The sequence below is a fragment of the Triticum dicoccoides genome, chromosome 7A (genome assembly GCF_002162155.2).
Source record: "Triticum dicoccoides isolate Atlit2015 ecotype Zavitan chromosome 7A, WEW_v2.0, whole genome shotgun sequence".
NCBI classification, from domain to species: domain Eukaryota; kingdom Viridiplantae; phylum Streptophyta; class Magnoliopsida; order Poales; family Poaceae; genus Triticum; species Triticum dicoccoides.
Window position 1 is genome coordinate 135,970,580 of NC_041392.1, and position 12,191 is coordinate 135,982,770.

General features: G+C 41.4%; 1 protein-coding gene across 1 annotated transcript; it reads right to left on the reverse strand.

Annotated features, from left to right (window-relative positions):
- Positions 1 to 1,717: 1,717 nt before the first annotated feature.
- On the reverse strand, positions 1,718 to 7,709 carry LOC119329725. Its single transcript, XM_037602799.1, has 18 exons — positions 7,418 to 7,709; positions 7,141 to 7,322; positions 6,529 to 6,633; positions 6,375 to 6,446; positions 6,134 to 6,281; positions 5,641 to 5,723; positions 5,421 to 5,476; positions 4,832 to 4,968; positions 4,657 to 4,747; positions 4,502 to 4,567; positions 4,180 to 4,402; positions 3,724 to 3,825; positions 3,457 to 3,542; positions 3,216 to 3,338; positions 3,066 to 3,135; positions 2,881 to 2,972; positions 2,462 to 2,566; positions 1,718 to 2,218 (listed from the first exon to the last, which is right to left on the reverse strand). The coding sequence occupies exons 1-18, from the start codon at positions 7,582 to 7,584 to the stop codon at positions 2,096 to 2,098; spliced, it is 2,031 nt and encodes a 676-aa protein (XP_037458696.1). The 5' UTR covers positions 7,585 to 7,709; the 3' UTR covers positions 1,718 to 2,095.
- Positions 7,710 to 12,191: the final 4,482 nt, after the last annotated feature.

Consider the following 12,191-nt stretch of genomic DNA (forward strand, 5'->3'; position numbering starts at 1 on the left):
AGGTATGGGATTGCAATTTCATGTTCATTTGAATCCTACAGTTTTTTGTTTGTTTGATTTGATTACATCACAGGAAAAACAAAGGAGCACAAGGAAGTCTTTGCAAGAGGTTTGAGTGAATGTTAATTTTTCGTTGGGGTGTAGTACAAATGAATCCTTAGGGAAATAAGTATAGGAATCAATCCTACCCATATATTTTTTTCCAAAGGACTATAATCCTCCAAAATTCCTACGAAAAATCTTGAATCAAATAAGTCATACATGTGTTACCCTTTCATAGAATGATGAAAGCTACAGATAAGAGATGTCGGTCCTTTTTTTGGATTGGCACGAAAACTTTACTGGTTCTCATTGCCAAACTCTTGGGAAAATATTTTGTTCTGATAAGAAACAGGGAAGCATCATCATGACATCATTCCTGGAGATGATTGTCAATAAGGACCTTCCCCTTCACCGTGCAATAACTATAAAGGCATCTCTAACCAGTGCCCCAAACCCGCCCCCAAAAGTTAACTCCTTAGGCACTAGAGGCGGTGCAATCTAATCCATACCCAAAAGTTTAATTCTTCAACTTCCCACCACTACTACCACTACCCTTCCGTCTGGCCCATAAGGAAGCTACCATAGGATGGTTGTGCAGGTTCAAACCTGAGTCGAACTGGGTGCGACTCGCGCATTGGCGTGCTTTCTTTCTGTTAGGTTCAAACACAATGACATTGACCAGCTTCGGTTAACATTTGTACGACTGCCAATCTCTTCCGAACAGTGAGGTCCTTTTGATTGAAAGATTCCGACTTGCTTCAAAGGGTGTTAAAGACATTTTGATTCAAAAATAGTTTTTGAATGTGTCTAATTTGTAGGAATTTTATGTTAGTCATTCGCCTCGTAATGTGGTAATATATATGCATTTTTCTAAGAATTTCTCTACACTATATTTGATAGAGAAAAAACCCATCCATCGCAATCTTCTAAAACATTTAGTTATGTTTCTTATATGGTAGAATGTAACATCATTTTAATTCAAATAAACCGTTTGTTCCCAAATATAAGGTGTATTTTTAAAAAATCAAACTTGTCTATGTTTGACCAATTTTATAGAGAAAAATTATCAATATCTATCATGGTATCATTAGATTCATCATGAAATATATTCACTTTTTTGCTAGGTATTATAAATATTAATATTTTTTTCTAAAAAATATCAATATCAATCATGGTATCATTAAATTCATCATGAAATATATTTTTCAGTTTTTTTTGCTAATTTCGTATTATAATTATTATGATTTTTCTATAAACTTAGTCAAGCGTAAGGATTTAAACTTTTGAAAAATCAATGCACCTTATATTTCAGAATGGAGGGAGAAGCATTCAACATGGTGTGACATTATGGTCCTACACTTTTCTAGCGCTGCAATTTTAGAAAACAAACGTGCACTCGCAGTCCTACAACTTCAAAACAGTCTAGAACAAACATCTAACTTATAAAACAAATCACATTTTGACACTCCGTTGATTTCAAAGCGGTTTCAATTTTAACTTTGAAAAATTAATGCACCTTATATTTCAGAATGGAGGGAGAAGCACTCAACATGGTGTGACATTACGGTCCTACACTTTTATAGCGCTGCAATTTTAAAATACAAACGTCCACTCACAGTTCTACAACTTCAAAACAGTCTAGAACAAACATCTAACTTATAAAACAAATCCTCGATTGATTTCAAAGCGGTCTCGACTTCATAGGGAAGTTGCTTTGCAAAACCCTGAATCTAAACACCGCAGTGACAATAAACCATAATGCCACATCTCTCTTCACTCAAATAAAGTCTCCTGGCACAATATTTTGGGAAATGCTAAGCAACCCTTTGCTTTACTACTGAAACTTGGTCCAGAGGTGTACCAAGCCGAAAGAAAAAGTTCACTAGTTGATGCTTAAACGGCATACATGGCGCAGCTCTTTAAAACGATTACAAGGAAATGCGACAATCCAGGAAGTCCACCCCCTTTATTCTGCCTCATGGAGGTTAAAATCTGGTGGGCGTGTTGACACACCCTCATCAACCGAGCGACTCTCGATTGTTCTTTGAAACAATCACAAGGCTTTATCAAAATTGTCTATCTTGATTGGAGCAATGTTATCTGCCACCTTGAAGTGCCCCACCAATCTTGCGAAGAACATCATCTGCTGCTCCAAGGTAAACTTGATGTTCTCAGCCTGCTCCAAGAAAACGTGTATCAGCTATGAGCTTTTCATATGTGATATTTGAGTTCATTTCTACTGAGCTTCCCGTCCGCAAGTAGCCATCATTCATATTCAACAAAAGAAAAACCAAGTTGGTCGATTACATCGCTGTTTACTGTTCAGGTGCAATGTGGGACATTGGAGGTGCCTTGTGTAAGAATTAAAAATAATGTGACTTGTATAACGAGATACGAAAACGATAATAAATGTGTTAACCTTGCGGAAACCATGTTGTTCCCCTTCATACTCAACCAAAGCAACAGGCAGACCTTTGTCCTTTATAGCCTTGTATATCGTTGTTGCCTGATCTGGTGATACAACCTGAAGATCATCAAAGTGTAAGTTGGTCAATTACATCGCTGTTTACTGTTCAGGTGCAATGTGGTCAACCCTAAACCCTAACAGTTCAAAGGATAAGAATGTAGACAACTGACACACTGCAGTCTTTCCTAGCAGAATTCCGTTCAATCCTCACTATCTGGACTAATAGTTGCATTTAATTCATTACTCTAAAGATAGTTGATATTGTACTAAGAATGTTCTCTTATGAAATTCTACAACCATACATATCAAACTACTATAAATTGTCTAGACAACTATAGTATGACATCACACTTCAAAATTCAAAGTTTTACCGGGTCATCCAATCCTTGAAACAAAATGACCGGACATGTAAATCTCTCAACGAAGTTTATTGGCGACCTCTCAAAGTAAGCCTGCTTATTCCCTGGAATATTGAAGGTACATGGGTGTTATTTAGTAAATTATAAACAGATTCGAACATCCATATCCTAGTAAAGATGAGTACAAAGTTCCTTACCCACAAGGTTGTCAATATAGTACGCCTCAAACTTGTGCATGTCTGCCCTTAATGAAGCTAAGTCAGCAATCTGCTCAACAAATGTATAAATTGTTAGCTAGTATTAGGCTGCAGCAAAAAGGAGAGGAAAAATTTTGATTTGAAACTTGCCCCGTATAAAGAAGAACCAGCCTTGAACGTCTGTCTAAAAGCAAGGCAAGCTAAAGTTGTGAATCCACCAGCAGATTCCCCTGTTACACAGAGTCGTTGCGCGTCTACTCTTCCAGTTGCCACCTTATCATCAGTAAAAAGGCATATTCATTAATCTCATCTTATTATATGCACTGAATATGATGATCACAGAAGCTACATGAAATTATTAAAAGGATCAGTCAGTCTGAATAAGCCATACCAGAAATGTAGCACAGCTGCAGCAATCATTTACATCCACAACACCCCATTGCCCTAAAAGCCTCTCTCGATACTCCCTCCCATAGCCTTCAAGAAAACAAAGAGAATACTTATTACACTTCCATGTTCTTCAGTAAGAGATTAAGGCTTTTGTACATAAGAGGATGCAAATCATTAAACAATTCATGCATCAGATGTGCAAGTATATAGAACGCAGGATTTATTTTACTCATCAGATAGATAGCCAAGAAAGTTAGGAGACAAATACCTGCACTTCCCCCATAGTTAACATCAACGAATGCCCATCCTCGGCTCGTCCAGTATTGCACACTAAGATCAAGAATCCCACGTGCTTCATCTGTAGGTCCACCTAAATAATTGCAGTAATACCAAGAGAAGTAGTCAGTTCTCTGTCGTGATACTTTGCCAACCGATTGGTGCATCATTTCACCGGCCTTAGCAATTTGATAAGTTGGTGAGTACAGTTAGGACCACTGTATGCTCTTTTTATCATCGTACGAGCACAAACAGTGTAAACAGAAAGTTAGCAGATATGCAACGAATGTCAAAGACATTGACACCAAGAAAGAGTACATAATCAACGAAATCAGGGGAAAATATTTTATGGAAGACAGCATGTGCTATGCCTTGTCTTTTGAGAGAGGGCATGTACAAAGCTTTTTGGTACCTTCAAGAAAAAGATAGGTGAGATTTGATTCATTACCATGGGTTCTGACCAATAACGGAGGCTTCTCATCTGATGAACCTTGGAAAGTATGGTTGTATGGAGGATAGAAATAAGCATAAGCATGCTGGCCAGGGATTACGGTTGGGAACTCCATAAATTCAGGCAAACTAAAGTAGGGTGTATATTTCTTTATGTCCTCTGAGGAGGACCAAACTATAGAAAAGTCAGTTGCCATTGTTCTCTTTTCATCTAGTGTCACCTGGTGAAAAATCATAGGATCAAGCTAGGTTGCACACTGGAGGATCTCAGAGTAGATATTTAGCACGAACAACCAATTCATGAAGGTAGTCTAATGAACCTTTGCTATCGATACTGGAAGACTAGCAGATGCACCTTCAACATAGAAAGATCCATCTGCAGAAACCTAACAAATCAACATGATGTGATTTATAGCATCATCATGTGAAAAAATTAAGGAAATATCAGTTAGCTCTTATCAGAATTTGCACTTACTATGTTAGTTACAGCAGAGAAGGGAAGGTCAATTTTTGAAAATGACCCTGAATCATGGTCCAGCAACCCAACATATGACTTCCCATTCTGCCTAGATAAGAGAAAAATAGGCTTATCTTTATGAATCCCATACAACCATAAAACAAATACGGTCAATACTGAAAACTGCAGCAACCTGTAGCAGCAAACTATTTTCTGACTCTGGTCGTCATTTCCGAGGAAAGCATAGGAGCTGACACCAAAAACCCACATTGGCTTCGAGAATTCAGCATCAAGTGAGTACACTTGCACGACCACATTGCTCTGCTCATCCTGTCATACATGAATCGGCACAATAGCAAGACAAAACCAATTAAAGAATTCCCCAAACAAATGTTAATATGTGTGAAGAATCTAATTCTTAGTTACCGCCCACCTAATTAGAGTGATTTGATAGTAGGTCCTCAACGCAATACTATTGTGGTAATACCAACCTAGCTAATGGTCTTGCCAAAATAAAAACTCAATAAGAAAGTGGTTTGTCACAATTGTTCCTGTGAATAGATACCGATGAAGGTAAAATGCTGCAGTTATTTGTTAAAAACAGAAAACTGAATTGTTAAAAGATGGGTGCAAGTAATAAATACAGAGAGATGGCAATGGTAATAAGGACACACATCAATTACCGGCTACTCCATGCTGTACCTAAATAGTTTAATAACTTGGGAACAAAGTTATTTCAATGGACAACATAATAGAGACAAACAAGTTAGAAAAAATCATACCCATTTATAAATATTCCAAAATCCACTCTGTCGGTCAGTTATGAAGAACAGTTCACCTAAAGAAAAACTAGTTTAATTAAATGAGATTTTGAAACATAATGTGTTTTATTTTGGTGAAGTACCTAATAACAAGTTAATATACCGAAAATCAACTATTCATGTGGACACAAATATGGAATAAGTTTGAACACGAAGTTAGAGTATGCCAAGATGCAAACACCTTTTGAAGACCACTTGGGTTCAGTAGGAGATTCTACTATCATTGGGTCTCCACCAGCAATGCAAATACGTTTTTCCACCTCTCTGCACAAATAACCATCGTAATAAAAATGAAAAGCTTAGAAGAAGATTAAGAAGCATTCAGGCGTAACTGAATCAACATACAACTGAATCATTCATCTTTTACTTCTCGGAATAAAGGATTGAAAAAAAATCTGATCAAATTGATCATCTGGTGCTACAATAACCCACAAAATAAGGTTTAAATAAAACCTGAAAAGACAAGCATTTTCCGTGAACTGGCTATAGGTTTAGAGTGATCTAAAATGTGCAGTCGTACCGTGGTCATTCAAAAATACACTGATAAATGTTCCAACAACATCCTTCAGTATATTGCAAAAAAAAAAGTAAATGTCCTTTTTTCACCAAAAAAAAGTGCAATAGACAAGCATGCAAATAATTTGAAACAACAAAGCATGCAAATAAGAGATTACCCTTTGCTGGAGAAATATCCAACCCATAGTTCTGCTTTATCCCATGACATGTTTGGGTCACTCCATTCAATCCATGCCATGCGTTTTTCAGTTGGATCAATGCGTGGAAAGGCATAGAAGTCATTCCCACTGAGCAGCACAGTTGGTTCTAAGGTGCACATTGAGAACATTATTTATGTAATCCTCAAGAATCTTAAGCACAAATTAATGCAATAGGTGTATAGTCCTCGGTTCTTCTTACCATTAACATCTTCAACACTTGTGCTCACAGCAGCAACTGTTGTGATGGGATTTGAGCCACTCTTGCGGTGATCTGTTGTCAAACTGGATTTACTTATCTTCTTAAAAGAATGTATGAAGCACCATTGACATGCTATATATGGAATACTAATTACCTTCCATTACAGTGACATAACGATTGAAGTGAGGGTCAAAGACACCGTCCGCATAGCGGACAACCGATCCACCATAATCCGGTGTCAGAGGTAGTGGTGAATTATCTGAAACCAACAAAAAAGAGCCGTTTGAAGACACATCACATGATACCCTTATTTTTTTTTTCTTAAAAGGAGAAGAGATGTATAGTGGCACTACTCTAATCAATCACAATATAGACTAAAAAGATGCAGAACCACTTTTTTTACAAGTCAAATTGAAGCTACAGTTCAATAAATTAAAATGCAGCTATTTTAGTTCATGTTTCTGGAAATGCTGCTTCGTATATCCGTCAAGTATGGAGTCCCCAACATGATGTAAAATCATACCCTCATGCATAAATATTCCAACATAGCGCGCATGTTGTCAACTACAGAACATGCATAGTTTGAAACTGACATGAAGGAACACTTATCTGAAGAAATGCAGAAGTCAAGTCATTCTACTGCAAAACAAAATGCGTGGAGTGCCAAAATGTGCTATGCAGAAGCAATGCGCCTATCCATGAAGATATATCGTAGCACTGAGAAAGCAAGCAATCATCAATAGCTAAACGCAAGCTTCCTCCGCACCTCCGACGGTTTGCTTGTACAGGCGCTGGTCGCTGTAATTGGAGAACACGACGACATCCCCCTGCACGGCGAACGCGCCACCGCCGTACTCCTGCGCCAGGGACCGCACGGCGAACTCCTGCGGCGTCACATCCGAACCTCTGCCGTCTGCGCCCGCCCCTTCCTTCACGAGAACCGCGCGTCTGGGGAAGAGAGGGGAAGTCAAAGCATCAGCGTCGCGCACTGTGAACGATGGGGGCAGCGAGAGGGGGTGAGTGGGTCTGTTGTTTTCGCTTACCCTCCTTCCTCGGGGCGCGTCTCGACCCAGAGGAGCCGGCCGTCGCCGGCGACGGCGAGCCCCTCGACGGTCTTCCCGGCGGAGGAGACGGCGACGGCGCTGATCGGCGAATCCCAGGAGCCGTACGGCACGGTCGCCTTCTCGACGCCCGTGGCGTGCGGGCGCATCGCGGCCGGGCGTGAGCTGGATTCGGCGAGCGGCGGAGCACTGGTAGTACTCGGCGTGAGTTGGAAGTGTGCAAACCGGAGTAGTCAGAATTGTCTGGACTGTTTGACTGGCAGCGCACTGAATAGGATCATAGGAAAACGTCCGGCCGATTCTACGCCTCGCGTCCACCGTGGTTCATGTATAGTTGACTTTTGAAGCCCGGCTCCCGAAACCAGACCTTAAAAATTCAGCGTATTGGGAGTCTCATTTCGAATCGATGCCCAAAAGTTAAATCTAGTAGTATAAAAATTTTCTTTTGCAATTTCTCTCGCCCTACTGCGACGTGTAAACCTTATTTCGACTTCATTTCAACAAATTAATTCGACAGATACGTCAAATGATTTCAATAAGATTTCAAATGTGGATGCACAAAATCATTATGTTAATGAATTGTACCAAAAGAAACGACATTGTTCATCTGACAACAAGGTCATCGAAAAGAAACGCGAGGCAACATGAGCATACATCAAGCACCCCTATGCAACTTACATTTATTAGATACATTTATCTTGGCAATATCGAGGATGGCGGTTTTGGCGTGCCCATGATCCCGCGAGGTTGTTCAATTCTACTTTGTTTTGCCCTGTCACATGATGGTGAAACATCCATGAGCACGAGTGCTTGCTCTTGCTCCTTCCTCTTGTTTTGTCTTTGTCTTGGCGGCGAGCACCTCGTCTCTTCGAGGACAAACTTCTTCTCATAGGTCACTAATTTCCTCTCCTCGTCAATTGCCATCACCTTGAACCTCTCCTCCTTCCGTCGCATGAAGTCCATCCACATTGTCATATTCTCTGATTTCTTTGATCTCTTCTATATACTAGATGAACCGTTGTGCCAATTGGCGCAGAGGCCAACTGTAGCATGGAAGCTAACCGAACTATTTGAAATATTAAATAGAAGTTAAGCGAACTATTTGAAAGATGTTTCTTGTGAATGGTCTGCAAGCATTTATGTTCATAATGCATTTGTATCTGCCACGTGTATTTACCCACAAATGACAAAAATGATTGTTTTTCATGTCCTTCTTTGACCGGACAGAGCAAGCCAACAGTCGGTGCACAGACATGTGGGTCTGTGAGGGGCTTGGCTGTCCATCTTTGGTTGCGCACGTCCGGAGTGGCGTGTTGCATGCCCGTGTGCCACACGACGCCTTTACCCGTACTTTGCCTACCCGAATCCTTCCCATCGTCAACCCTGGTCGGCTAACGCTCGAGGACCACTTTCTCGTGCCGTACATAGGAGCAAACCGTAATAAACTAATATATGAACAACACGTCTATAAAGAATGTTTTTCCAAGTTCCATGCAAATGATTATTACTATCTAACTGCGTTTGCATTGCTGATTGCTCGGAATCGATACTCTGAAAAGGCTAAAACTAAACCCTATGCATTTGCAGGCTATCACTGTCCGATTTGGCTTTTCGTTTATCTACTTATTTAACTTTTCCTTCTTGCGCTATGCCACTTCTGTTTTGTGCAGAGGTCAAAGATATTTGGAAAGGGAGGGGGAATCGGTGATGCGGCCGACACGTCCTCTTCTAGGGGGAGGGCGGCTATGCCTACTAGTTGCCGGGGAAATCGTTCTTCCCGTCGGTGGGTTTGCCATTGCTTCTCATCATCTTCTTTAAGCCCCGTGGCTTCAATTGTTGTGTTGGTTGCGGTCTTGGTCGCCGCTTTTGTAGTGTCTCTTTGTACCTTGCCCTTAGTGGTAGGCGAGGCAACAACCTGTTCTTGCCTGGCCATAGTTCTCCGCTGCCTTCTCCACACGTCGGACATCGCAATCGTAAAACATTTGTTCTTCCAATGCAAATTGGCTCGTTTTACATGATCAGTCATCCAAATAATTCTTGGCTTGTATCCTTTACGTAGTGTTGCTAATGTTTTTGGCAACTGGTTACATGGGATTAATAACAAGTTTAGAATTCTTCTTAGGGTGGGAGCGCTTGCCGTGATTTGGTCGCTTTGGTTATGTAGAAATGATAAGGTTTTTAATGATAAAAGTTCCTCTCCTCTGCAGGTTATCTATAGATGTACCGGTGCGTTTCATTCATGGTCGTCTCTACAAGGTGTGGAGAATCGAGACCTGTTTACAGAGGTGTGTACATGCCTGAAGGCCACGACGAGGGATAATTTTACCTGACATGGATGACAGCATGATCTTCGTATTGGCCCTCCTACGTCTTAGGCGTTATACAACCTCCACATGATTACTTCTATTCCTCCTTATTTATTTATTTGGATATTAAATTTGGTTATGGCAGTGTGCATCTCAGTTATGCAGAGACCGGGTGTAATGTTTAACATTTTTAAGTAATAAAACGCCCTTTGTCATCCTTTTAGGGTTATCCAAGGGAGTGTAGAGGTGTGGTGGCGCCGTGGCGGCCTGCAACTAGGGAGGGTCATGGAGTTTGGAGGCGTTCCCAACGTCCTACTCCATGCACTCTGTAGCCGGATGGTGCTCCTCACCACAAGTCGCCACTTGCAGCCACTTGCAACTAGGGAGGGTCATGGAGTTTGAAAAGGCTAAAACTAAACCCTATGCATTTGCAGGCTATCACTGTCCGATTTGGCTTTTCGTTTATCTACTTATTTAACTTTTGTTTCTTGCGCTATGCCACTTCTGTTTTGTGCAGAGGTCAAAGATATTTGGAAAGGGAGGGGGAATCGGTGATGCGGCCGACACGTCCTCTTCTAGGGGGAGGGCGGCTATGCCTACTAGTTGCCGGGGAAATCGTTCTTCCCGTCGGTGGGTTTGCCATTGCTTCTCATCATCTTCTTTAAGCCCCGTGGCTTCAATTGTTGTGTTGGTTGCGGTCTTGGTCGCCGCTTTTGTAGTGTCTCTTTGTACCTTGCCCTTAGTGGTAGGCGAGGCAACGACCTGTTCTTGCCTAGCCATAGTTCTCCGCTGCCTTCTCCACACGTCGGACATCGCAATCGTAAAACATTTGTTCTTCCAATGCAAATTGGCTCGTTTTACATGATCAGTCATCCAAATAATTCTTGGCTTGTATCCTTTACGTAGTGTTGCTAATGTTTGTGGCAACTGGTTACATGGGATCAATAACAAGTTTAGAATTCTTCTTAGGGTGGGAGCGCTTGCCGTGATTTGGTCGCTTTGGTTATGTAGAAATGATAAGGTTTTTAATGATAAAAGTTCCTATCCTCTGCAGGTTATCTATATATGTACCGGTGCGTTTCATTCATGGTCGTCTCTACAAGGTGTGGAGAATCGAGACCTGTTTACAGAGGTGTGTACATGCCTGAAGGCCACGACGAGGGATAATTTTACCTGACATGGATGACAGCATGATCTTCGTATTGGCCCTCCTACGTCTTAGGCGTTATACAACCTCCACATGATTACTTCTATTCCTCCTTATTTATTTATTTGGATATTAAATTTGGTTATGGCAGTGTGCATCTCAGTTATGCAGAGACCGGGTGTAATGTTTAACATTTTTAAGTAATAAAACGCCCTTTGTCATCCTTTTAGGGTTATCCAAGGGAGTGTAGAGGTGTGGTGGCGCCGTGGCGGCCTGCAACTAGGGAGGGTCATGGAGTTTGGAGGCGTTCCCAACGTCCTACTCCATGCACTCTGTAGCCGGATGGTGCTCCTCACCACAAGTCGCCACTTGCAGCCACTTGCAACTAGGGAGGGTCATGGAGTTTGAAAAGGCTAAAACTAAACCCTATGCATTTGCAGGCTATCACTGTCCGATTTGGCTTTTCGTTTATCTACTTATTTAACTTTTCCTTCTTGCGCTATGCCACTTCTATTTTGTGCAGAGGTCAAAGATATTTGGAAAGGGAGGGGGAATCGGTGATGCGGCCGACACGTCCTCTTCTAGGGGGAGGGCGGCTATGCCTACTAGTTGCCGGGGAAATCGTTCTTCCCGTCGGTGGGTTTGCCATTGCTTCTCATCATCTTCTTTAAGCCCCGTGGCTTCAATTGTTGTGTTGGTTGCGGTCTTGGTCGCCGCTTTTGTAGTGTCTCTTTGTACCTTGCCCTTAGTGGTAGGCGAGGCAACGATCTGTTCTTGCCTGGCCATAGTTCTCCGCTGCCTTCTCCACACGCCGAACATCGCAATCGTAAAACATTTGTTCTTCCAATGCAAATTGGCTCGTTTTACATGATCAGTCATCCAAATAATTCTTGGCTTGTATCCTTTACGTAGTGTTGCTAATGTTTTTGGCAACTGGTTACATGGGATCAATAACAAGTTTAGAATTCTTCTTAGGGTGGGAGCGCTTGCCGTGATTTGGTCGCTTTGGTTATGTAGAAATGATAAGGTTTTTAATGATAAAAGTTCCTCTCCTCTGCAGGTTATCTATAGATGTACCGGTGCGTTTCATTCATGGTCGTCTCTACAAGGTGTGGAGAATCGAGACCTGTTTACAGAGGTGTGTACATGCCTGAAGGCCACGACGAGGGATAATTTTACCTGACATGGATGACAGCATGATCTTCGTATTGGCCCTCCTACGTCTTAGGCGTTATACAACCTCCACATGATTACTTCTATTCCTCCTTATTTATTTATTTGGATATTAAATTTGGTTATGGCA

Coding starts and splice junctions, on each gene's coding strand:
- LOC119329725 (XM_037602799.1), bottom strand. CDS start 7,584: ATGCGCCCGCACGCCACGGGCGTCGAGAAGGCGACCGTGCCGTACGGC. Junction 4,568..4,656: donor TCTCTGCTGTAACTAACATA/GTAAGTGCAAAT, acceptor TTGATTTGTTAG/GTTTCTGCAGATGGATCTTT. Junction 3,543..3,723: donor TAACTATGGGGGAAGTGCAG/GTATTTGTCTCC, acceptor GTTTTCTTGAAG/GCTATGGGAGGGAGTATCGA.